Source organism: Salmo trutta, chromosome 7 (assembly GCF_901001165.1).
Source record: "Salmo trutta chromosome 7, fSalTru1.1, whole genome shotgun sequence".
NCBI lineage: Eukaryota > Metazoa > Chordata > Actinopteri > Salmoniformes > Salmonidae > Salmo > Salmo trutta.
Genome location: NC_042963.1, coordinates 54,818,531 through 54,846,030, shown reverse-complemented (window position 1 = coordinate 54,846,030; position 27,500 = coordinate 54,818,531). Strand labels below are relative to the sequence as shown.

Here is a 27,500-nt window from a genome sequence, read left to right as displayed (position 1 = left end):
AGGAGGGAGAGGGCAGAGGAGGGAGAGAGAGAGAGGGGAGAGGAGGAGGAGGGGGAGAGGAGAGGAGAGGAGGGGGAGAGGAGAGGGAGGGAGAGGGGAGAGAGGAGAGGGAGAGAGGAGAGGGAGGGGAGAGAGGAGAGGGAGGGAGAGAGGGGAGAGGAGAGAGAGAGAGGGAGAGGAGAGGAGGGAGAGAGAGAGAGAGGGGAGAGGAGAGGAGAGGAGAGGAGAGGAGGGAGGAGGAGGAGAGAGGAGAGGGGAGAGGAGAGGAGAGGAGAGGAGGGGAGAGGAGAGGAGGGAGAGGGGAGAGGAGAGGAGAGGAGAGGAGGGGGAGAGGAGAGGAGGGAGAGAGAGAGAGGGGAGAGGAGAGGAGGGGGAGAGGAGAGGAGGGGGAGAGGAGAGGAGGGAGAGAGAGGGGAGAGGAGAGGAGGGGGAGAGGAGAGGAGGGAGAGGGGAGAGGAGGGAGAGAGAGAGAGGGGAGAGGAGAGGAGGGGGAGAGGAGAGGAGAGGAGGGGGAGAGGAGAGGAGGGAGAGGGGAGAGAGGAGAGGGAGAGAGGAGAGGGAGGGAGAGAGGAGAGGAGGGAGAGAGGGGAGAGGAGAGAGAGAGAGGGGAGAGGAGAGGAGGGAGAGAGGGGAGGGGAGAGAGAGAGAGGGGAGAGGGGAGGGGAGGGAGAGAGGAGAGAGGGAGGGGGAGAGAGGGGAGGGGAGAGAGAGAGAGAGGGGAGAGGAGAGGGAGGAGAGAGGAGAGGAGGGAGAGAGGGGAGAGAGGAGAGGAGGGAGAGAGGAGAGGGAGGAGAGAGGGGAGAGGAGAGGAGGGAGAGAGGGGAGGGGAGAGAGAGAGAGAGGGGAGAGGAGAGAGGGGAGGGGAGGGGAGAGAGAGAGAGGAGAGGGGAGGGAAGGGAGAGGGGAGAGAGGAGAGATAAGAGAGGGGAGGGGAGAAAGAAGAGAGAAGAGAGAGAGAGGAGACAGAGTACGTCTGCACCCTCTGTCTTCTTTTCAAGACTTTTCCAGTGTTTTATCTCACAGATCTGGGATCTGCACTGACCTCTATATTTTCAGTAGTCTACTTGGCGGCCTTATATACTGTAGCTACTGTAAAGCAAAATGTGTGAATTTCTGTTTCCTCTGTAGATCTTTGGAGCGTTGATCATGAGCTTTGGACTGTGGGTCCTTCTGGATAACCAGAGCTTCATCGCTGTTCTACGTAAGTTACACACACACACACACACCACACACACACACACACACACACACACACACACACACACACACACACACACACACACACACACACACACACACACACACACCACACACACACCACACACACACACACATACACATACACACACACAGCAGTCTGTTCTGATACTTGGAAGTCAAAGTGAGGATTGCAAAGTGTGCATGTCAGATGCTAAACCGTTACTACCCCAGTGTCGTGTCCAATCCTAAACCCTTAACCCAGTCTGTGTCCAATCCTAAACCCTTAACCCAGTCTGTGTCCAATCCTAAACCCTTAACCCAGTCTGTGTCCAATCCTAAACCCTTAACCCAGTGTCGTGTCTTTGGCATCATTAAAACTGAAGACCTATTTATCAAATAACTCTCTGTAATTATTATTACGCGATTAACCTGATTAATCATGGAACTGTAATTAACTAGGAAGTCGGGGCACCAAGGAAAATATTCAGATTACAAAGTTATAATTTTCCTAGTGTAACTTTTAGATATTTTAATATCTGATCACTTAGTCTTCTGATTAATGAATTATTCTTTACCTCACGTCAGTCTCATTCCAAACGTCGTAAATTGTTGGTTATCTGCACGAACCCAGTCTTCACTATGAGTCATCCATACATCAATTGTCTTAAAATCATTTATTTACTAACTAAGTAATTCACAGAAATGCATAACAAACAAACAATGGTTACAAAGAAATGATAGGGGAATGTGCCCTAGTGGGCTAAACCGGCATGGCGGCTTGTTAGACAAAAGGGGAGTGGGGGTCAGCTGAGAAGGCACTACGAGTTGATAATTATAACCATTGAAATGCTAATCCTTTGCACATGAACGCTCACTCATTCGGGAACAATTGCAATCAATATATATATTTACGCTCAGTGTGTCGTCGGGATCTCTGTTGAAAAGTTTGTTTCTGTTGGAGAGGCTGTCCGCCCTCTCTCTCGCTCTCTGTATCGTGGTTAGAATGGGTAGTTCAGAGTGACATTCATTAATGTCGTTATAGGACAGATGTTTTCGGCGGTTGTCGGTCTTCGCGTTCAATGATACCAAATTCCTAGCTGCAGACTAGTAATTCATATCAAAGACTTGTTCTTATTCTGTCGGTATCGATAGTCTAAGAGTTTAACCACGTGGTATGGTTAAAAGTTCAGCCAGAGAAATGCATGGTCAAACCTTGGCCATCTCGTTATCGAGGTAAGCTGGTCTCCAACCTTCAGCCATCTTGTAATTGAGGTAAGCTCGGTCTGGTGATAGAAAACCTCGGTGGGGGGTTTTATTTGGAAGAGCAGAAAAGGGCCTGTCCCATGACGCCAGACCATAACTGTGCTCATGGGCGGTCCTCTGATTTAGTTAAACTCCAAAGGGAATTGGAGTTTCCTTCATTAAACAGTCCAAAATCACATTACACAATTTCACAAACAGTTCCATCCTTATTCATTCATTTTATACAACCATTTAGATGTAAGTCTCATAGCTGAGGATATTGTATAAACATGATTATGGTAATGTGGCCGTATTGTCTCTCATTAGTTTCACAAAATTGTACCAAACGGACCAGTTTGTAGCTGGTTTCTTCACCGATCTTTTATACCTTCTCCAGAACATAAATGTCGTTCGGTTCTCCAGTTCTGTGAGGTGGAAGAAATTCCTTTGTCCTCTCTATGAAACTCACTCTCTCTCTCTATACTGTGGCCATGAGGAGGGTATCTCCTCATAGGAATTTACGACCTCTTCTGACCACAGCAGCCTGGGTGTGGGAGACAGAGGTCGGGGGATGGTGCATAGAAAAGGCTGGTGCAGAGGGAGGGGGGGTCAACTGTGCTCGCTGTACCCAAAAAGGGCAATGTCATGACACCAGTCTGTGCAGTTTATGTGGATTTTATCTTATTGGCCCCATTCCCACCAACCCCACTCCAAGGGAAAATGGCTATTAGATCAGAGCAGAGGGATGTAATCACTGAAACTAAAATGTGACCCTCAACGGAAAGCATGTGGTACACTGTGGTACGCTGTGGTACACTCAACCAGTAGAAACTAGCAATCCGTCTGGTACACTCAACCAGTAGAAACTAGAAATCTGTCTGGTTGCTCAACCACTAGAAACTAGAAATCCATCTGGTACACTCAACCACTAGGAATCCATCTGGTTGCTCAACCACTAGGAATCCATCTGGTTGCTCAACCACTAGAGACTAGAAATCCATCTGGTTGCTCAACCACTAGAGACTAGAAATCTATCTGGTTGCTCAACCACTAGAAACTAGAAATCCATCTGGTACACTCAACCACTAGGAATCCATCTGGTTGCTCAACCACTAGGAATCCATCTGGTTGCTCAACCACTAGAGACTAGAAATCCATCTGGTTGCTCAACCACTAGAGACTAGAAATCCATCTGGTTGCTCAACCACTAGGAATCCATCTGGTTGCTCAACCACTAGAGACTAGAAATCCATCTGGTTGCTCAACCACTAGAGACTAGAAATCCATCTGGTTGCTCAACCACTAGAGACTAGAAATCCATCTGGTTGCTCAACCGCTAGAGACTAGAAATCCATCTGGTTGCTCAACCAGTAGAAACTAGAAATCATGTGGTCGGACAACGCACACACACACCTGCATTGCTTGCTGTTTGGGGTTTTCGGCTGGGTTTCTGTACAGCACTTTGAGATATCAGCTGATGTAAGAAGGGCTTTATAAATACATTTGATTTGATTTGATTTGACGACCGGATTTCATAGTTTCACTTCAAAATTCGATAAACGTATATATTGACGTGTTTATTCCCATGGTTACAGGGTTAATTGTGCATAGTTAAAGGGTTAAAACAGAAGCAACTCAAAGGGTTAAGTTTAGGTATTAATTCCAATGTGGGGGGGGGGGGGGAGATAGGTTAGGGCTATGGTTTGGGGAAGGCTTAAAACAAAATCCTTTAAAACAATGCGCTGTTTCTATCAAGTATCATGAAGTATTCTACCGGCTTGCTGGAGTATTGTAAACGGCTGCGGCTCAGTGGTCTGAGCAACGCTCCTGCGCCGAGCATCACCAGTTTGCACCCGTGCTGGTCAATAGTTCTTACTTTTTGTTGGGTGAGCGCCGTGGAAGACATACATATAAATCATATATCCTGATGCCTAGTCACATTATACATACAGTGCATTCAGGAAGTATTCAGACACCTTGACTTTTTCCACATTTTATTTCTTTACAGCCTTATTCTAAAATGGATTAAATAGTTTTTTTCCCCCTCATCAATCTACACACAATACCCTTTATCGACAAAACAAAAACAGGTTTTTAGAAATGTTTGCAAATTTATATATATAACATTTAAAATAAAAAATATATATTTACATAAGTATTCAGACCCTTTGCTATGAGACTCGAAATTGAGCTCAGGTGCATCCTGTTTCCATTGATCATCCTTGAGATGTTTTTACAACTTGATTGGAGTCCACCTGTGGTAAATTCAATTGATTGGACATGATTTGGAAAGACACACACACCTGTCTATATAAGGTCCCACAGTTGACAGTGCATGTCAGAGCAAAAACCAAGCCATGAAGTCGAAGGAATTGTCCGTAGAGCTCCGAGACAGGATTGTGTCGAGGCACAGATCTGGGGAAGGGTACCAAAACATTTCTACAGAATTGAAGGTCCCCAAGAACACAGTGGACTCCAACATTCTGAAATGGAAGAAGTTTGGAAACACCAAGACTCTTTCTAGAGCTGGCCGCCCGGACAAACTGAGCAATTGAGGGAGAAGGTGACCAAGAACCCGATGGTCACTCTGACAGAGCTCCAGAGTTCCTCTGTGGAGATGGGAGAACCTTCCAGAAGGACAACCATCTCTGCAGCACTCCACCAATCAGGCCTTTATGGTGGAGTGGCCAGACAGAAGCCACTCCTCAGTAAAAGGCACATGACAGTCCGCTTGGAGTTTGCCAAAAGGCACCTAAAGGACTCTCAGACCATGAGAAACAAGATTCTCTGGTCTGATGAATGACAAGATTGAACTCTTTGGCCCATCTGGAGGAAACCTGGCATCATCCCTACGGTGAAGCATGGTGGTGGCAGCATCATGCTGTGGGGATGTTTTTCAGAATCGAGGGTAAGATGAATGGCGCAAAGTACAGAGAGATCCTTGATGAAAACCTGCTCCAGAGCGTTCAGGACCTCAGACTGGGGCGAAGGTTCGCCTTCCATCAGGACAACGACCCTAAGCACACAGCCAAGACAATCCAGGAGTGGCTTCGGGACAAGTCTCTGAATGTCCTTAAGTGGCCCAGCTAGAGCCCGGACTTGAACCCGATCAAACATCTCAGGAGAGACCTGAAAATAGCTGTGCAGCGACGCTCCCCATCCAACCTGACAGAGCTTGAGAGGATCTGCAGAGAAGAATGGGAGAAACTCCCCAAATACATGTGTGCCAAGCTTGTAGCTTCGTACCCAAGAAGACTCAAGTCTGTAATCGCTGACAAAGGTGCTTAAACAAAGTACTGAGTAAAGGGTCTGAATACTTATGTAAATGTCATATTTCTGTTTTTAATTTGTAATAAATGTATAAAAATCTGTTTTTGCCTTGTCATTATGGGGTATTGTGTTGTCATTATGGGGTATTGTGATGTCAATATGGGGTATTGTGATGTCATTATGGGGTATTGTGATGTCATTATGGGGTATTGTGATGTCATTGTGGGGTATTGAGATGTCATTGTGGGGTATTGTCTGTAGATTGATGAGGGGAAAAAACAATTTAAGGCTGTAACGTAACAAATTGTGGAAAAAGTCAAAGGGTCTGAATACTTTCTGAATGCACTGTAGAACAACGTTCTCAGGACCTTCTGAAATGTTCAAAAATCTATTTCTAGTGATCAGCCTGCTCACAGACACACACACACACACACACACACACACACCACACACACACACACACACACACACACACACACACACACACACACACACACATGTTACAGCTCTGTTTGGTGTGAGGAGGTAACAGAGATGTTGTCAGCTCTGTTTGGTGTGAGGAGGTAACAGAGATGTTGTCAGGTCTGTTTGGTGTGAGGAGGTAACAGAGATGTTACAGGTCTGTTTGGTGTGAGGAGGTAACAGAGATGTTGTCAGGTCTGTTTGGTGTGAGGAGGTAACAGAGATGTCAGGTCTGTTTGGTGTGAGGAGGTAACAGAGATGTTACAGGTCTGTTTGGTGTGAGGAGGTAACAGAGATGTTGTCAGGTCTGTTTGGTGTGAGGAGGTAACAGAGATGTTACAGGTCTGTTTGGTGTGAGGAGGTAACAGAGATGTTGTCAGGTCTGTTTGGTGTGAGGAGGTAACAGAGATGTTGTCAGGTCTGTTTGGTGTGAGGAGGTAACAGAGATGTTGTCAGGTCTGTTTGGTGTGAGGAGGTAACAGAGATGTTGTCAGGTCTGTTTGGTGTGAGGAGGTAACAGAGATGTTGTCAGGTCTGTTTCGTGTGAGGTGCCCACCACCATTCCTACGTTAGTTGTTGGTTTCTTAACAACACAGACAGACAGCAAGTCAATAGGAAGCCCCACTGTAGTCTCACCCTTATCCTACAGAGAGGAAGACCAGCCAGGGAAACATGGGTAGGAAAGCTACCTACTATAAATCTGCCTGATTCATTGTAAATGTTTTCAATGTGTTCAGCCTCAGCTGGGAGCTGCAGTATCTCTTAGAGGAGACACTCCTCAGTGATGCTTCTTTTCATTTTAGCAACTTTTTGTCACTTTCTTTTTGAACTGCTTTGGAGATGTGCCTGTCTTGGAGAATAGTTCCCTGCAGCAGGAGGTTAGAGTGCATATCTCCCAGGACTGTTTTCTTTCCTGCAGAACTCTGGACTTAATAGTAGTAGATTTGTTTTGTTTGAAATGATTAGTCTGTAGTGGATTTGGAGAGACCAGTGAGATCAACTCCACCTAAGCCTCTGAGACAGATCTCACTGGTCTCTCCAAATCCACCTAACCCTCTGAGACAGATCTCACTGGTCTCTCCAAATCCAACTAACCCTCTGAGACAGATCTCACTGGTCTCTCCAAATCCAACTAACCCTCTGAGACAGATCTCACTGGTCTCTCCAAATCCACCTAACCCTCTGAGACAGATCTCACTGGTCTCTCCAAATCCACCTAACCCTCTGAGACAGATCTCACTGGTCTCTCCAAATCCACCTAACCCTCTGAGACAGATCTCACTGGTCTCTCCAAATCCACCTAACCCTCAGACTGGGTCCACACTCTTCCTCTACACACACACACAAACTGGACCTGTTTCCCCTGACCTCTCAGACTGGGTCCTCTCTCTTCCTCTACACACACACACACCCAAACTGGACCTGTTTCCCCTGACCTCTCAGACTGGGTCCTCTCTCTTCCTCTACACACACACCCAAACTGGACCTGTTTCCCCAGACCTTTCAGACTGGGTCCTCTCTCTTCCTCTACACACACACACCCCCAAACTGGACCTGTTTCCCCTGACCTCTCAGACTGGGTCCTCTCTCTGCCTCTACACACACACACACAAACTGGACCTGTTTCCCCAGACCTCTCAGACTGGGTCCTCTCTCTTCCTCTACACACACACCCAAACTGGACCTGTTTCCCCAGACCTCTCAGACTGGGTCCTCTCTCTTTCTCTGGTCATGTATCACGTTACAGGTCTCCCTCCAAAAAGAGGTCACTCATCTCAAGGGACTTTCCTGGCCAAAATAAAGAAGGCTAAATTATCTATTTCACGAAGAGAGGGAGATTCAGGAATGACTGCCACTGCATCACATCCAAGGCCACTGACTGTTGAGTGAAGCCTGCTGTTTAGGTTATCTTTAACTGTGCTAGCGTCCCCACCTGCTGATCTGGGATCAGTTCCTCTCTGGTCATAGATTCTTACATTTGCATTTTACATTTTAGTCTTATCCAGAGCGACTTACAGTAGTGAATGCATACATTGCATACATTTCATTTCATGCATTTTTATTTTTAAAATTTTTTTTTGTACTGGCCCCCCGTGGGAATTGAACCCATAACCCTGGCGTTGCACACACCATGCTGGCGTTGCAAACACCATGCTCTACCAACTGAGCCACAGGGAAGACCAATTCTTCATCAGATTCTTCATCAGTAGGATCTAAAACTGATCCTAGCTCGGCCCTCGTACTCTGAGACGCTTTGTAAATATGGCTGGTCTGACTGGATGTTCCAAACCAAGGTCAGTGTCGAGCTTATCGTTGGCCAGGAAGGGACATAACACAGAGCCCAGTCCGTCCTCTTTATCGTCCTACAACGGCAGCTCAGACCCACTGTTATTTATTATCCAGCTGTTCCTACAGATTACATCCTGTATGTTTCACCTGCTTCCTGGGACCAACCTTGAAGATAGCCCTTCCTCCTCTTCCTCCATGGGACGGGCTCCTATTCCGTCTACTCTCCTCCTCCTAACCATATCCCCTTTCTCCTCCTCCTCTACAGAGCAGCAGCCCCACTGTAACTAACTAACAGCAGGCTCCTCTGTAACTAACTAGCAGCAGCAGGCTCCTCTGTAACTAACTAGCAGCAGCAGCAGGCTCCTCTGTAACTAACTAGCAGCAGCAGCAGGATCCTCTGTAACTAACTAGCAGCAGCAGCAGGCTCCTCTGTAACTAACTAGCAGCAGCAGCAGCAGGCTCCTCTGTAACTAACTAACAGCAGCAGCAGGCTCCTCTGTAACTAACTAGCAGCAGGCTCCTCTGTAACTAACTAGCAGCAGCAGGTTCCTCTGTAACTAACTAGCAGCAGCAGGCTCCTCTGTAACTAACTAGCAGCAGGCTCCTCTGTAATTAACTAGCAGCAGCAGGCTCCTCTGTAACTAACTAGCAGCAGCAGGCTCCTCTGTAACTAACTAGCAGTAGCAGGCTCCTCTGTAACTAACTAGCAGCAGCAGGCTCCTCTGTAACTAACTAGCAGCAGCAGGCTCCTCTGTAACTAACTAGCAGCAGCAGCAGGTTCCTCTGTAACTAACTAACTAACTAGCAGCAGGCTCCTCTGTAACTAACTAGCAGCAGCAGCAGGCTCCTCTGTAACTAACTAGCAGCAGCAGCAGGCTCCTCTGTAACTAACTAGCAGCAGCAGCAGGCTCCTCTGTAACTAACTAGCAGCAGCAGCAGGCTCCTCTGTAACTAACTAGCAGCAGCAGCAGGCTCCTCTGTAACTAACTAGCAGCAGCAGCAGCAGGCTCCTCTGTAACTAACTAGCAGCAGCAGGCTCCTCTGTAACTAACTAGCAGCAGGCTCCTCTGTAACTAACTAGCAGCAGCAGCAGGTTCCTCTGTAACTAACTAGCAGCAGCAGCAGGCTCCTCTGTAACTAACTAACAGCAGCAGCAGGCTCCTTTGTAACTAACTAGCAGCAGCAGCAGCAGGCTCCTCTGTAACTAACTAGTAGCAGCAGGCTCCTCTGTAACTAACTAGCAGCAGCAGGCTCCTCTGTAACTAACTGGCAGCAGCAGCAGGCTCCTCTGTTTACTAACTAGCAGCAGCAGGCTCCTCTGTAACTAACTAGCAGCAGGCTCCTCTGTAACTAACTAACAGCAGCAGCAGGCTCCTCTGTAACTAACTAACTAGCAGCAGCAGCAGGCTCCTCTGTAACTAACTAGCAGCAGCAGGCTCCTCTGTAACTAACTAGCAGCAGCAGGCTCCTCTGTAACTAACTAACTAGCAGCAGCAGCAGGCTCCGCTGTAACTAACTAACAGCAGCAGCAGGCTCCTCTGTAACTAACTAACAGCAGCAGCAGGCTCCTCTGTAACTAACTAGCAGCAGCAGGCTCCTCTGTAACTAACTAGCAGCAGCAGGCTCCTCTGTAACTAACTAGCAGCAGCAGGCTCCTCTGTAACTAACTAGCAGCAGCAGCAGGCTCATCTGTAACTAACTAACTAACTAACTAGCAGCAGCAGGCTCATCTGTAACTAACTAACTAACTAGCAGCAGCAGGCTCCTCTGTAACTAACTAACTAGCAGCAGCAGGCTCCTCTGTAACTAACTAGCAGCAGCAGCAGGCTCCTCTGTAACTAACTAGCAGCAGCAGGCTCCTCTGTAACTAACTAGCAGCAGGCTCCTCTGTAACTAACTAGCAGCAGGCTCCTCTGTAACTAACTAGCAGCAGGCTCCTCTGTAACTAATTTGCAGCAGCAGCAGGCTCCTCTGAAACTAACTAGCAGCAGCAGCAGGCTCCTCTGTAACTAACTAGCAGCAGCAGGCTCCTCTGTAACTAACTAGCAGCAGCAGCAGGCTCCTCTGTAACTAACTAGCAGCAGCAGCAGGCTCCTCTGTAACTAACTAGCAGCAGCAGCAGGCTTCTCTGTAACTAACTAGCAGCAGCAGCAGGCTCCTCTCTGTAACTAACTAGCAGCAGCAGCAGGCTCCTCTGTAACTAACTAGCAGCAGCAGCAGGCTCCTCTGTAACTAACTAGCAGCAGCAGGCTCCTCTGTAACTAACTAGCAGCAGCAGCAGGCTCCTCTGTAACTAGCAGCAGCAGCAGGCTCCTCTGTAACTAACTAGCAGCAGCAGGCTCCTCTGTAACTAACTAGCAGCAGCAGGCTCCTCTGTAACTAACTAGTAGCAGCAGGCTCCTCTGTAACTAACTAGCAGCAGCAGCAGGCTCCTCTGTAACTAACTAGCAGCAGCAGCAGGCTCCTCTGTAACCAACTAGCAACAGCAGCAGGCTCCTCTGTAACTAACTAGCAGCAGCAGCAGGCTCCTCTGTAACTAACTAGCAGCAGCAGGCTCCTCTGTAACCAACTAGCAGCAGCAGGCTTCTCTGTAACTAACTAGCAGCAACAGGCTCCTCTGTAACTAACTAACTAGCAGCAGCAGCAGGCTCCTCTGTAACTAACTAACTAGCAGTAGCAGGCTCCTCTGTAACTAACTAGCAGCAGCAGGCTCCTCTGTAACTAACTAGCAGCAGCAGGCTCCTCTGTAACCAACTAGCAGCAGCAGGCTCCTCTGTAACTAACTAGCAGCAACAGGCTCCTCTGTAACTAACTAGCAGCAGCAGGCTCCTCTGTAACTAACTAGCAGCAGCAGGCTCCTCTGTAACTAACTAGCAGCAACAGGCTCCTCTGTAACTAACTAGCAGCAGCAGGCTCCTCTGTAACTAACTAGCAGCAGCAGGCTCCTCTGTAACTAACTAGCAGCAGCAGGTTCCTCTGTAACTAACTAGCAGCAGCAGGCTCCTCTGTAACTAACTAGCAGCAGCAGGCTCCTCTGTAACTAACTAGCAGCAGCAGGCTCCTCTGTAACTAACTAGCAGCAGGCTCCTCTGTAACTAACTAACAGCAGCAGGCTCCTCTGTAACTAACTAGCAGCAGCAGCAGGCTCCTCTGTAACTAACTAGCAGCAGTCTCCTCTGTAACTAACTAGCAGCAGCAGGCTCCTCTGTAACTAACTAGCAGCAGCAGGCTCCTCTGTAACTAACTAGCAGCAGCAGGCTCCTCTGTAACTAACTAACTAGCAGCAGGCTCCTCTGTAACTAACTAACAGCAGCAGACTCCTCTGTAACTAACTAGTAACAGCAGGCTCCTCTGTAACTAACTAGCAGCAGCAGGCTCCTCTGTAACTAACTAGCAGCAGCAGGCTCCTCTGTAACTAACTAGTAGCAGCAGGCTCCTCTGTAACTAACTAGCAGCAGCAGCAGGCTCCTCTGTAACTAATTAGCAGCAGCAGGGTCCTCTGTAACTAACTAGCAGCAGCAGCAGGCTCCTCTGTAACTAGCAGCAGGCTCCTCTGTAACTAACTAACTAGCAGCAGCAGGCTCCTCTGTAACTAACTAGCAGCAGCAGCAGGCTCCTCTGTAACTAACTAGCAGCAGCAGGCTCCTCTGTAACTAGCAGCAGCAGCAGCAGGCTCCTCTGTAACTAACTAGTAGCAGCAGCAGGCTCCTCTGTAACTAACTAGTAGCAGCAGGCTCCTCTGTAACTAACTAGCAGCAGCAGGCTCCTCTTTAACTAACTAACTAGCAGCAGGCTCCTCTGTAACTAACTAACAGCAGCAGGCTCCTCTGTAACTAACTAGCAGCAGCAGCAGGCTCCTCTGTAACTAACTAGCAGCAGCAGGCTCCTCTGTAACTAACTAGCAGCAGCAGGCTCCTCTGTAACTAACTAGTAGCAGCAGGCTCCTCTGTAACTAACTAGCAGCAGCAGCAGGCTCCTCTGTAACTAATTAGCAGCAGCAGGGTCCTCTGTAACTAACTAGCAGCAGCAGCAGGCTCCTCTGTAACTAGCAGCAGGCTCCTCTGTAACTAACTAACTAGCAGCAGCAGGCTCCTCTGTAACTAACTAGCAGCAGCAGCAGGCTCCTCTGTAACTAACTAGCAGCAGCAGGCTCCTCTGTAACTAGCAGCAGCAGCAGCAGGCTCCTCTGTAACTAACTAGTAGCAGCAGCAGGCTCCTCTGTAACTAACTAGTAGCAGCAGGCTCCTCTGTAACTAACTAGCAGCAGCAGGCTCCTCTTTAACTAACTAACTAGCAGCAGGCTCCTCTGTAACTAACTAACAGCAGCAGGCTCCTCTGTAACTAACTAGCAGCAGCAGCAGGCTCCTCTGTAACTAACTAGCAGCAGCAGGCTCCTCTGTAACTAACTAGCTCCTCGGTTTATCATATTTTATTTTCCTCCTTCTTTTCGACACAAAGCCTGGACTCTTCAAGGTGTTGACAGCGTTCCACGGGGATGCTGAGCCCATGTTGACTCCAATGCTTCCCACAGTTGTGTCAAGTTGGCTGGACGTCCTTTGGGTGGTGGACCATTCTTGATACACATAGGAAACTGTTGAGCGTGGTAAAACCCAGCAGCCTTGCAGTTCTTGACACAAACCGGTGCACCTGGCACCTACTACCATACTACAATTGAAGTCAGAAGTTTACATACACCTTATCCAAATACATTTAAACTCAGTTTTTCACAATTCCTGACATGTAATCCTAGTAAACATTCCCTGTCTTAGGTCAGTTAGGATCACCACTTTATTTTAAGAATGTGAATTGTCACAATAATAGTAGAGAGAATGATTTATTTCAGCTTGTACTTCTTTCATCACATTCCCAGTGGGTCAGAAGTTTACATCCACTCAATTAGTATTTGGTAGCATTGCCTTTAAATTGTTTAACTTGGGTCAAATGTTTTGGGTAGCCTTCCACAAGCTTCCCACAATAAGTTGGGTGAATTTTGTCCCATTCCTCCTGACAGAGCTTGTGTAAGTGAGTCAGGTTTGTATGCCTCCTTGCTCGCAAGGAAGTATGCCTGGGGTCATTGTCCATTTGGAAGACCCATTTGCGACCAAGCTTTAATTTCCTGACTGATGTCTTGAGATGTTTCTTCAATATATCCACATAATTTTCCTGCCTCATGATGCCATCTATTTTGTGAAGTGCACCAGTCCCTCCTGCAGCAAAGCACCCCCACAACATGATGCTGCCACCCTCGTGCTTCACGGTTGGGATGGTGTTCTTCGGCTTGCAAGACTCCCCCCTTTTTCCTCCAAACATAACAATGGTCATTATGGCCAAACAGTTGTATTTTTGTTTCATCAGACCAGAGGACATTTCTCCAAAAAGTACAATCTTTGTCCCCACGTGCAGTTGGAAACCGTAGTCTGGCTTTTTTATGGCGGTTTTGGAGCAGTGGCTTCTTCCTTGCTGAGCAGCCTTTCAGGTTATGTCGATATAGGACTCATTTTACTGTGGATATAGATACTTTGTACCCGTTTCCTCCAGCATCTTCACAAGGTCCTTTGCTGTTTTTCTGGGATTGATTTGCACTTTTCACACCAAAGCACTTTCATCTCTAGGAGACAGAACGCATCTCCTTCCTGAGTGGTATGACGGCTGTGTGGTCTCATGGTGTTTATACTTGAGTGCTATTGTTTGTACAGATGGGCGTGGTATCTTCAGGCATTTGGAAATTGCTCCCAAGGATGAACCAGACTTGTGGAGGTCTACAAAATGTATTTCTGAGATTTTGGCTGATTTTGATTCTTTTGATTTTCCCATGATGTCAAGCAAAGAGGCACTGCGTTTGAAGGTAGGCCTTGAAATACATCCACAGGTACACCTCCAATTAACTCAAATGATGTCAATTAGCCTATCAGAAGCTTCTAAAGCCATGACATCATTTTCTGGAACTTTCCAAGCTGTTGAAAGGCAAAGACAACCTAGTGTATGTGAACTTCTGACCCACTGGAATTGTGATACAGTGAATTATAAGTGAAGTTATCTCTCTGTAAACAATTGTTGGAAAAATTACTTGTCATGCACAAAGTAGATGTCCTAACCGACTTGCCAAAACTATAATTTGTTAACAAGAAATTTGTGGAGTGGTTGAAAAACTGAGTTTTAATGACTCCAACCTAAGTGTATGTAAACTTCCGACATCAACTGTATATATATTTTTATATACCTTAAGGGAACCTACATTTCCAAATCAATTATGTACGTCAGCTTAGCACCTCCCTCGTCCCCCTAGTGTCTTAGACTATAAAGAATGAAACACAATCCCCTCCTTTCCCAAAACACTGTAAATACTGAACTTAAATTGTGCCTTTCTGTATTGTACTTTATGCTAAACATTTTACTATTTTTCTAATGAGCCATTTACTTTATGTTTCTATTCTTATCTTTTATTATTTCTTATTGTTGCTTTGTCCTGAAGGAACCTGCAAGTAAGCATTTCATTGGACGGTGTATAACATATGTAGCCGGTACGTACGACTAATAAAACGTTGAAACTCTTCCCCCAGACCCCTCTCAGAAGTTATTGGCCTAATGACTGAAGCCTTGCTGAAAACAGGATCACTGTGTGTTTACAGTTTCCATTTTCTATAGGTTATATTAATAGAGCGTTGTGCAGCTGTTCCACCATGTTGGTGGTCTTGGGAATTTTTCCATTGCTCCCCCCACCCCCTGCACCCATTCTTTATCTGAAGGATCAACTTCCCTTTCTGAATGTTCTCTCTCTACTATCAGAGCCCACACACTGAATGTTCTCTCTCTAATATCAGAGCCCACACTGAATGTTCTCTCTCTAATATCAGAGCCCACACACTGAATGTTCTCTCTCTAATATCAGAGCCCACACACTGAATGTTCTCTCTCTAATATCAGAGCCCACACACTGAATGTTCTCTCTCTAATATCAGAGCCCACACACTGAATGTTCTCTCTCTAATATCAGAGCCCACACACTGAATGTTCTCTCTCTAATATCAGAGCCCACACTGAATGTTCTCTCTCTAATATCAGAGCCCACACTGAATGTTCTCTCTCTAATATCAGAGCCCACACTGAATGTTCTCTCTCTAATATCAGAGCCCACACACTGAATGTTCTCTCTCTAATATCAGAGCCCACACTGAATGTTCTCTCTCTAATATCAGAGCCCACTCGCTGAATGTTCTCTCTCTAATATCAGAGCCCACACAGAATGTTCTCTCTCTAATATCAGAGCCACACCCTGAATGTCTCTCTCTAATATCAGAGCCCACACACTGAATGTTCTCTCTCTAATATCAGAGCCCACACTGAATGTTCTCTCTCTAATATCAGAGCCCACCGCTGAATGTTCTCATCTCTAATATCAGAGCCCCACACTGAATGTCTCTCTCTAATATCAGAGCCCACACACTGAATGTTCTCTCTCTAATATCAGAGCCCACACACTGAAGTTCTCTCTCTAATATCAGAGCCCCACACTGAATGTTCTCTCTCTAATATCAGAGCCCACACACTGAATGTTCTCTCTCTAATATCAGAGCCCACACACTGAATGTTCTCTCTCTAATATCAGAGCCCACACACTGAATGTTCTCTCTCTAATATCAGAGCCCACACACTGAAGTTCTCTCTCTAATATCAGAGGCCCCACACACTGAATGTTCTCTCTTCTAATATCAGAGCCCACACACTGAATGTTTCTCTCTCTAAATATCAGAGCCCCACACTGAATGTTCTCTCTCTAATATCAGAGCCCACACTGAATGTTCTCTCTCTAATATCAGAGCCCACACCTGAATGTTCTCTCTCTAATATCAGAGCCCACACTGAATGTTCTCTCTCTAATATCAGAGCCCACCCACTGATGTTCTCTCTCTAATATCAGAGCCCACACACTGAATGTTCTCTCTCTAATATCAGAGCCCACACTGAATGTTCTCTCTCTAATATCAGAGCCCACACACTGAATGTTCTCTCTCTAATATCAGAGCCCACACACTGAATGTTCTCTCTCTAATATCAGAGCCCACACACTGAATGTTCTCTCTCTAATATCAGAGCCACACACGGAATGTTCTCTCTCTAATATCAGAGCCCACACACTGAATGTTCTCTCTCTAATATCAGAGCCCACACACTGAATGTTCTCTCTCTAATATCAGAGCCCACACACTGAATGTTCTCTCTCTAATATCAGAGCCCACACACTGAATGTTCTCTCTCTAATATCAGAGCCCACACCTGAATGTTCTCTCTCTAATATCAGAGCCCACACACTGAATGTTCTCTCTCTAAATCAGAGCCCACACACTGAATGTTCTCTCTCTAATATCAGAGCCCACACACTGAATGTTCTCTCTCTAATATCAGAGCCCACACACTGAATGTTCTCTCTCTAATATCAGAGCCCACACACTGAATGTTCTCTCTCTAATATCAGAGCCCACACACTGAATGTTCTCTCTCTAATATCAGAGCCCACACACTGAATGTTCTCTCTCTAATATCAGAGCCCACACACTGAATGTTCTCTCTCTAATATCAGAGCCCACACTGAATGTTCTCTCTCTAATATCAGAGCCCACACACTGAATGTTCTCTCTCTAATATCAGAGCCCACACACTGAATGTTCTCTCTCTAATATCAGAGCCCACACACTGAATGTTCTCTCTCTAATATCAGAGCCCACACACTGAATGTTCTCTCTCTAATATCAGAGCCCACACTGAATGTTCTCTCTCTAATATCAGAGCCCACACTGAATGTTCTCTCTCTAATATCAGAGCCCACACTGAATGTTCTCTCTCTAATATCATAGCCCACACTGAATGTTCTCTCTCTAATATCAGAGCCCACACTGAATGTTCTCTCTCTAATATCAGAGCCCACACTGAATGTTCTCTCTCTAATATCAGAGCCCACACTGAATGTTCTCTCTCTAATATCATAGCCCACACATGGAATATTCTCTCTCTAATATCAGAGCCCACACTGTTTGTGGTTCACCATAGTGACAAGAAACACAGAGTTTATCATCGGAGTGGCTCGTCAAAGCACAGCTTGGTGTGTATATTTTAACAGAAGACTTCGGCCTTGGTTAGGGAGTGCTATTACAGATGATTAATTCCAAAACACAGTGTGAAGATACGCTGTGATAAGAAGTGTAGGTCGTAGAAAGCTTTTTTTTCAGTTTACACTCTCACACTAAGTTGGAAACGTGACGTATTAGATCCATACTACAGGTTGAATTTGGGTTCAATGTCAAATTGCTGCATTATCAGTTTAGCTTATCAGGGTTTTTGTTTTCTTCAGTTTACACTTAGTCTACACAGTTTACACATAGCCTAAACAACATCTCAGTGAGGTAAAAACGTGATATATTATATCCATCTTACAGGTTGAATTTTAGTTCGATGTCAAGTCGGTGTGTTTAATTTTAAGCTTTCATTTTGTTTCTCTGTATACAGACTAAATTCATTGAAATGTAGAAATGTTTATGCAGCTAACCCTGCTATGCCGAAAAACTGCCCCTGAGTGTGTGAACTGCTGTCTTAAAGGGCACTAGAACTCACTGAAATCTGGTTGTTTCCATGGAAATGTCTATTTAAAGAGACAGTTTAGAGCTACTGTGAATAGGTTGCCATTTGGGACAGAAGCTCTGAACTGTCTCTTTAAATGGATGTGTCCGTGGAAACCACCAGAGGAACTTTTTCTGAAGTTCCAATGGAAGGAGACTTGCATGGAAAACGTGCCACTGTACAAGACAGACCAGAACACATGCTGACTACATAACCACTGGAGATTCCACACAGAGGAGTGTGCATCTGCTTCTGAAGCGCTGCAACACAGATGTGAATTCTGAGAATAGTTAACTGATCTAAAGGCTTTGAAAAACGTCCTACTTTTAGAATGTAACGAGCTGTGAAAGGAAGTCTGCATCCTTGCAAGTTTCAGTGTTTTGGTTTGCTACGTTTTCTGTCACCAACAACCTTTGTCAAGGAAGTATTGGGTTGATCTGTCGGTCCACTGCAGCCCTTACTTCACATGTTTTCAGTCCTACAGTACAGTTCACAAGTGTTCAGAACAAATGTTCCTCTCTCTCTGCCGTGGGTCTGTGTTTGGTGGTGAGAGGCTGCTGTCGGCTGAGGCCTAGCGCTGTAGGACACGTGTAGCTTACATCTATGTTCTGTGTGACATCTCTTTCACACGAACCCTGTAACTAGCTCTTCTGTTACTGTCTCTTCTGTAACTATCTCTTCTGTAACTGTCTCTTCTGTAACTGTCTCTTCTGTAACTAGCTCTTCTGTTACTGTCTCTTCTGTAACTAGCTCTTCTGTTACTGTCTCTTCTGTAACTGTCTCTTCTGTAAATAGCTCTTCTGTAACTAGCGCTTCTGTAAATAGCTCTTCTGTAACTAACTCTTCTGTTACAAGCTCTTCTGTTACAAGCTATTCTATAACTAGCTCTTCTGTAACTAGCTCTTCTGTAACTAGCTCTTCTGTTACTAGCTCTTCTGTAACTGTCTCTTCTGTAACTGTCTCTTCTGTAACTGTCTCTTCTGTAACTAGCTCTTCTGTAACTAGCTCTTCTGTAACTAGCTCTTCTGTTACTAGCTCTTCTGTAACTAGCCCTTCCGTAACAAGCTCTTCCGTAACAAGTTCTTCTGTTACAAGCTCTTCTGTAACTAGCTCTTCTGTTACAAGCTCTTCTGTTACAAGCTCTTCTGTTACAAGCTCTTCTGTAACTAGCTCTTCTGTAACTAGCACTTCTGTAACAAGCTCTTCTGTAACTGTCTCTTCTGTAACTAGCTCTTCTGTTACTAGCTCTTCTGTTACAAGCTCTTCTGTTACAAGCCCGTCTGTAACTTGCCCTTCTGTTACAAGCTCTTCTGTAACTAGCTCTTCTGTAACTGTCTCTTCTGTAACTAGCCCAACTATAACTAGCCCTTCTGTAACTAGCTCTTCTGTTACACGCTCTTCTGTTACATGCTCTTCTGTAACTAGCTCTTGTGTAACTAGCTCTTGTGTAACTAGCTCTTCTGTTACAAGCTCTTCTGTAACTAGCCCTTCTGTTACAAGCTCTTCTGTAACTAGCCCTTCTGTAACTATCTCTTCTGTTACACGCTCTTCTGTAACTTGCTCTTCTGTAACTAGCCCTTCTGTAGCTAGCTCTTCTGTTACATGCTCTTCTGTAACTAGCTCTTCTGTAACTAGCTCTTCTGTTACAAGCTCTTCTGTAACTAGCTCTTCTGTTACTAGCTCTTCTGTTACTAGCGCTTCTGTTACTAGCGCTTCTGTAACTAGCCCTTCTGTAACTAGCACTTCTGTAACTATCCCTTCTGTAACTAGCCCTTCTGTAACTAGCCCAACTATAACTAGCCCTTCTGTAACTAGCTCTTCTGTTACAAATGCTTCTGTAACTAGCGCTTCTGTAACTAGGTCTTCTGTTACAAGCTCTTCTGTAACTAGCCCCTCTATAACTAGCTTTTCTGTAACTAGCCCTTCTGTTACACGCCCTTCTGTTACTAGCTTTTCTGTTACTAGCGCTTCTTTAAGTAGCTCGTCTGTAACTAGCTCTTCTGTTACTAGTGCTTCTGTAACTAGCTCTTCTGTTACTAGCTCTTCTGTTACTAGCTCTTCTTTAACTAGCTCTTCTGTTACTAGCGCTTCTGTAACTAGCTCTTCTGTAACTAGCTCTTCTGTTACTAGCTCTTCTGTAACTAGCTCCTCTGTAACTAGCTATTCTGGAACTAGCTCTTCTGTTACTAGCTCTTCTGTAACTAGCGCTTCTTTAACTAGCTCGTCTGTAACTAGCTCTTCTGTTACTAGCTCTTCTGTTACTAGTTCTTCAGCAAGTGGCTCTTCTGTTACTAGCTCTTCTGTTACTAGCTCTTCTGTTACTAGCTCTTCTGTTACTAGCTCTTCTGTTACTAGCTCTTCTGTTACTAGCTATTCTGTTACTAGTTCTTCAGCAAGTGGCTCTTCTGTTACTAGCTCTTCTGTAACTAGCTCTTCTGTTACTAGCTCTTCTGTTACTAGCCCTTCATGTGTACACACACTAGAGGTTCGACTGATTATGATTTGTTAACCCCGATACCGATTATTGGAGAACTAAGAAAAGCCGATACCGATTAATCGGACGATTTTTATGTATATATTTGTAATAGTGACAATTACAACAATACTGAATGTACAGCGAACACATATTTTAACTTAATATAATACATAAATAAAATCAATTTAGTCTCAAGTAAATAATGAAACATGTTCAATGTGGTTTAAATAATGCAAAAACAAAGTGTTGGAGAAGAAAGTAAAAGTGCAATATGTGCCATGTAAAAAAGCTAACGTTTAAGTTCCTTGCTCAGAACATGAGAACATATGAAAGCTGGTGGTTCCTTTTAACATGAGTCTTCAATATTCCCAGTTAAGAAGTTGTAGGTTGTAGTTATTATAGGAATTATAGGACTATTTCTCTCTATACCATTTGTATTTCATAGACCTTTGACTATTGGTTGTTCTTATAGGCACTATAGTATTGCCAGCCTAATCTCGGGAGTTGATAGGCTTGAAGTCATAAACAGCGCTGTGCTTCAAGCATTGCTAAGAGCTGCTGGCAAACGCAGGAAAGTGCTGTTTGAATGAATGCTTACGAGCCTGCTGCTGCCTACCGCTGCTCAGTCATACTGCTCTATCAAATATCAAATCACAGACTTAATTATAATATAATAAACACACAGAAATAGAGGTCCTATGGTCATTAATATGGTCAAATCCGGAAACGATCCTTTCTTAAACAAAACATTTATTCTTTCAGTGAAATACGGAACCATTCTGTATTTTATCGAATGGGTGGCATCCCTAAGTCTAAATATTGCTGTTACATTACACAACCTTCAATGTTATGTCATAATTATATAGAATTCTGGCAAATTAGTTACGGTCTTTGTTAGGAAGAAATGGTCTTCACACAGTTTGCAACGAGCCAGGCGGCCCAAACTGCTGCATATACCCTTACGAGAATGCGCTTTTCTTAATTCCTCACCTGTTTGGCCACTAGGCTGTGATTCGATGATAAATTAACAGGCATGGCATTGGTTATATTCAACGCAGGACAAGCTAGTTAACCTAGTAATAGCATCAACCATGTGTAGTTAACTAGTAATTATGTTAAGATTGATTGTTTTTTATAAGATAAGTTTAATGCTAGCTAGCAACTTACCTTGGCATCTTTCTGCACTCGCTTAACAGGTGGTCAGCCTGCCACGCAGTCTCCTCGTGGAGTGCAATGTAATCAGCTATAATCGGGGTCCAAAAATGGAGATTACCGATTGTTATGAAAACTTGAAATCGGCCCTAATTAATCGGCCATGCCGATTAATCGGTCAACCTCTATACCAGGTCATCTAGGTTATATGTGTGGATACAGATCTATATAGAAACAGGTCATCTAGGTCATATGTGTGGATATAGATCTATATAGAACCAGGTCATCTAGGTCATATGTGTGGATATAGATCTATATAGAACCAGGTCATCTAGGTTATATGTGTGGATATAGATCTATATAGAACCAGGTCATCTAGGTTATATGTGTGGATATAGATCTATATAGAACCAGGTCATCTAGGTTATATGTGTGGATATAGATCTATATAGAACCAGGTCATCTAGGTTATGTGTGGATATAGATCTATATAGAAACAGGCAAAGGGTGGCTACTTTGAAGAATCTCAAATATAAAATATATTTTGATTTTGTTTAACACTTTTTTGGGGGTTACTACATGATTCCATATGTGTTATTTCATAGTTGTGATGTCTTCACTATTATTCTACAATGTAGAAAATTGTTTTTAAAAAAATAAAGAAAAACCCTTGAATGAGTAAGTGTGTCCAATCTTTTAAAAACATTTTCTTCACCTTTATTTAACCGGGTAGGCAAGTTGAGAACAAGTTCTCATTTACAATTGCGACCTGGCCAAGATAAAGCAAAGCAGTTTGACAACATACAACAACACAGAGTTACACATGGAGTAAAACAAACATACAGTCAATAATACAGTAGAAAAATAAGTCTATATACAATGTGAGCAAATGAGGTGAGATAAGGGAGGCAAAGGCCAAAAAAGGCCATGGTGGCAAAGTAAATACAATATAGCAAGTAAAACACTGGAATGGAAAACACTTTTGACTGGTACAGTACATACTACGCTCACATTAGTTTTGTTCTAATACATTGCCATACTGTATGGTTTCACTGCGATTGTTCAGCGTCCCTTATTGTAATCTGTACGAGCATTGTTTATGAGATGCCAAGAATACTATAGTTGAATGTCTTTAGGTTGATCGTTTATCTCACTGTGAACCAATGCTTTGAAGTGGTTATGTTTTATCTGTGGAGCAATGTGTCTGGCTGATTTGACACCATTAATATTCTATTATTATAAGTATTATTAATGAGTCAGGGTTAGGTAAGGTAAGGGTTATTATATTATAGCAGGCCTCTCTGGTTCTCCTGACCTCAGACCCAGAGCTCTGAGCCAGAGCTTCATTCCAGACAGAGAAAGAGCCTCTCTGGTTCTCCTGACCTCAGACCCAGAGCTCTGAGCCAGGCTTCATTCCAGACAGAGAAAGAGCCTCTCTGGTTCTCCTGACCTCAGACCCAGAGCTCTGAGCCAGAGCTTCATTCCAGACAGAGAAAGAGCCTCTCTGGTTCTCCTGACCTCAGACCCAGAGCTCTGAGCCAGAGCTTCATTCCAGACAGAGAAAGAGCCTCTTTGGTTCTCCTGACCTCAGACCCAGAGCTCTGAGCCAGGCTTCATTCCCAGACAGAAACAGCGCATCTCTGGAGCTTACCCTCAGCCAAGGGAATCTATTCATCTTACCCCCATCTCCTCTCCATTCCTCTGCTCCAGCCTGGCTCGCTCTGGTCTCTGGTGGGCTGTTAGAACTCTGGTAGAGAACATTGCTTGAATTTTTTTTGGGGGGGGAATCGGTTTGCTCCGTGGAGGATCCCATTGCTTGACTTGACATGTTACTACTACTAAATGCACGGGTTACATGGTATCTGACCTGCCACATGTGCATATTTCACTGCATAGGTTTGACCAGGTCATTTAAATGTGTGGGCTAGAATGAGTCCCTCTTAAAAATCGTAAAACCCATTCTGTATAGTTTAGGATGATATTGTAGCCTGGTTTCAGTGAGTGATGTTGTAGGGTGAATGTTAACCTGCTCGTGTACATCTTCTCTACAGAGGAGTCCTCCACCACTCTGAAAGTGGCGTCCTATATTCTGATCACTGTGGGTTCTCTCTCCATGGTTATGGGCTTCCTGGGCTGTATAGGAGCCATCTACGAGATACGCTGCCTGCTGGGCCTGGTGAGTAAACACACATCCACACTGCTAAAACACTAAACCCCCACACCCTGCTGTCAAAGGGACTTATTCCTGCACCACAACGCTGTGAAGGTTGAGCAGGATGTAGGTTTACCCCCCCCCCCTCACCAGCACCCGTTCTGATGGCCTTCATAAAGCAGGATGTAGGTTTACCCCCCCCCCCTCACCAGCACCCGTTCTGATGGCCTTCATACAGCAGGATGTAGGTTTACCCCCCCCCCCCCCCCCCCCCCCCCACCAGCACCCGTTCTGATGGCCTTCATACAGCAGGATGTAGGTTTACCCCCCCCCCCCCCTCACCAGCACCCGTTCTGATGGCCCTTCATGCAGCAGGATGTAGGTTTACCCCCCCCTCACCAGCACCCGTTCTGATGGCCTTCATGCAGCAGGATGTAGGTTTACCCCCCCCCCCCCCCCACCAGCACCCGTTCTGATGGCCTTCATGCAGCAGGATGTAGGTTTACCCCCCCCTCACCAGCACCCGTTCTGATGGCCTTCATGCAGCAGGATGTAGGTTTACCCCCCCCCCCCTACAGAGAGAGGGGTGAGGAGGTTACAGAGAGAGGGGGAGGAGGTTACAGAGAGAGGGGTGAGGAGGGTACAGAGAGGGGTGAGGAGGTTACAGAGAGAGGTGAGGCGGGTACAGAGAGAGGGGTGAGGAGGTTACAGAGAGAGGGGAGGAGGTTACAGAGAGAGGGGTGAGGAGGTTACAGAGAGAGGGTGAGGAGGGTACAGAGAGAGGGTGAGGAGGTTACAGAGAGAGGGGTGAGGAGGTTACAGAGAGAGGGGTGAGGAGGTTACAGAGAGAGAGGGGTGAGGAGGTTACAGAGAGAGGGGTGAGGAGGGTACAGAGAGGGGGGTGAGGAGGGTACAGAGAGGGGTGAGGAGGTTACAGAGAGAGGGGTGAGGAGGGTACAGAGAGAGGTGAGGAGGGTACAGAGAGAGGGGTGAGGAGGGTACAGAGAGAGGGGTGAGGAGGTTACAGAGAGAGGGTGAGGAGGTTACAGAGAGGGGTGAGGAGGTTACAGAGAGAGGGGTGAGGAGGTTACAGAGAGAGGGGTGGAGGTTACAGAGAGAGGGGTGAGGAGGTTACAGAGAGAGGGGTGATGAGGTTACAGAGAGAGGGTGGGGGGTACAGAGAGAGAGGGGTGAGGAGGGTACAGAGAGAGGGGTGAGGAGGTTACAGAGAGGGGTGAGGAGGTTACAGAGAGGAGGAGGTTACAGAGAGAGGGGTGAGGAGGGTACAGAGAGAGGGGTGAGGAGGTTACAGAGAGAGGGGTGAGGAGGTTACAGAGAGAGGGGTGAGGAGGGTACAGAGAGAGGGGTGAGGAGGTTACAGAGAGAGGGGTGAGGAGGTTACAGAGAGAGGGGTGAGGAGGGTACAGAGAGAGGGGTGAGGAGGTTACAGAGAGGGGTGAGAAGGTTACAGAGAGAGGGGTGAGGAGGTTACAGAGAGAGGTGAGGCGGGTACAGAGAGAGAGGGGTGAGGAGGTTACAGAGAGAGGGGTGAGGAGGGTACAGAGAGGGGTGAGGAGGTTACAGAGAGAGGGGTGAGGAGGTTACAGAGAGGGGTGAGGAGGTTACAGAGAGAGGGGTGAGGAGGTTACAGAGAGGGGTGAGGAGGTTACAGAGAGAGGGTGAATTGGTTACAGAGAGAGGGGTGAGGAGGTTACAGAGGAGGGGTGAGGAGGGTACAGAGAGAGGGGTGAGGAGGTTACAGAGAGAGGGGTGAGGAGGTACAGAGAGAGGGGTGAGGAGGTTACAGAGAGAGGGGTGAGGAGGGTACAGAGAGAGGGGTGAGGAGGTTACAGAGAGAGGGGTGAGGAGGTTACAGAGAGAGGGGTGAGGAGGGTACAGAGAGAGGGTGAGGAGGTTACAGAGAGAGGGTGAGGAGGTTACAGAGAGAGGGGTGAGAAGGTTACAGAGAGAGGGGTGAGGAGGTTACAGAGAGAGGGGTGAGGAGGGTACAGAGAGAGGGTGAGGAGGTTACAGAGAGAGGGGTGAGGAGGTTACAGAGAGAGGGTGAGGAGGTTACAGAGAGAGGTGAGAGGTTACAGAGAGAGGGGTGAGATGGTTACAGAGAGAGGGGTGAGGAGGTTACAGAGAGAGGGGTGAGGAGGTTACAGAGAGAGGGGTGAGGAGGTTACAGAGAGGGGTGAGGAGGTTACAGAGAGAGGGTGAGGAGGGTACAGAGAGAGGGTGAGGAGTTACAGAGAGAGGGTGAGGAGGTTACAGAGAGAGGGGTGAGGAGGTTACAGAGAGAGGGGTGAGGAGGTTACAGAGAGAGGGGTGAGGAGGTTACAGAGAGAGGGGTGAGGAGGTTACAGAGAGAGGGGTGAGGAGGTTACAGAGAGAGGGGTGAGGAGGTTACAGAGAGGGGTGAGGAGGGTACAGAGAGGGGTGAGGAGGTTACAGAGAGAGGGGTGAGGAGGTTACAGAGAGAGGGGTGAGGAGGTTACAGAGAGAGGGGTGAGGAGGTTACAGAGAGAGGGGTGAGGAGGGTACAGAGAGAGGGGTGAGGAGGTTACAGAGAGAGGGTGAGGAGGTTACAGAGAGAGGGGTGAGGAGGTTACAGAGAGAGGGGTGAGGAGGTTACAGAGAGGGGTGAGGAGGTTACAGAGAGAGGGTGAGGAGGTTACAGAGAGAGGTGAGGCGGGTACAGAGAGGGGGGAGGAGGTTACAGAGAGAGGGGTGAGGAGGTTACAGAGAGAGGGGTGAGGAGGTTACAGAGAGAGGGGAGGAGGTTACAGAGAGAGGGGTGAGGAGGTTACAGAGAGAGGGGTGAGGAGGTTACAGAGAGAGGGGTGAGGAGGTTACAGAGAGAGGGGTGAGGAGGTTACAGAGAGAGGGGTGAGGAGGTTACAGAGAGAGGGTGAGGAGGGTACAGAGAGAGGGGTGAGGAGGTTACAGAGAGAGGGGTGAGGAGGTTACAGAGAGAGGGTGAGGAGGTTACAGAGAGAGGGGTGAGGCGGGTACAGAGAGAGGGGGAGGAGGTTACAGAGAGAGGGGTGAGGAGGTTACAGAGAGGGGTGAGAGGGTACAGAGAGGGGTGAGGAGGTTACAGAGAGAGGGGTGAGGAGGTTACAGAGAGGGGTGAGGAGGTTACAGAGAGAGGGGTGAGGAGGTTACAGAGAGAGGGGTGAGGAGGTTACAGAGAGAGGGGTGAGGAGGTTACAGAGAGAGGGGGAGGAGGTTACAGAGAGGGGTGAGGAGGTTACAGAGAGAGGGGTGAGGAGGGTACAGAGAGAGGGGTGAGGAGGGTACAGAGAGAGAGGGGTGAGGAGGGTACAGAGAGAGAGGGGTGAGGAGGTTACAGAGAGAGGGGTGAGGAGGTTACAGAGAGAGGGTGAGGAGGGTACAGAGAGAGGGGTGAGGAGGTTACAGAGAGAGGGGTGAGGAGGTTACAGAGAGAGGGGTGAGGAGGTTACAGAGAGAGGGTGAGGAGGTTACAGAGAGGGGTGAGGAGGTTACAGAGAGAGGGGTGAGGAGTTACAGAGAGAGGGGTGAGGAGGTTACAGAGAGAGTGAGGAGGTTACAGAGAGAGGGGTGAGGAGGTTACAGAGGGGTGAGGAGGGTACAGAGAGGGGTGAGGTTACAGAGAGA

At 46.5% G+C, this 27,500-nt stretch overlaps 1 protein-coding gene across 1 annotated transcript in view; it reads left to right on the top strand.

Annotated features, from left to right (window-relative positions):
* Positions 1–23,879, top strand: part of LOC115197702 (CD82 antigen) — a gene marked incomplete at its 3' end in the record, with an annotated part of 38,145 nt that extends 14,266 nt beyond the window's left edge. Inside the window, 2 exon segments of the mRNA XM_029759475.1 lie at positions 1,129–1,201; positions 23,755–23,879. Of these exon segments, the coding sequence (XP_029615335.1) occupies positions 1,129–1,201; positions 23,755–23,879 (198 nt within the window).
* Between the last annotated feature and the right edge of the window lie 3,621 nt (positions 23,880–27,500).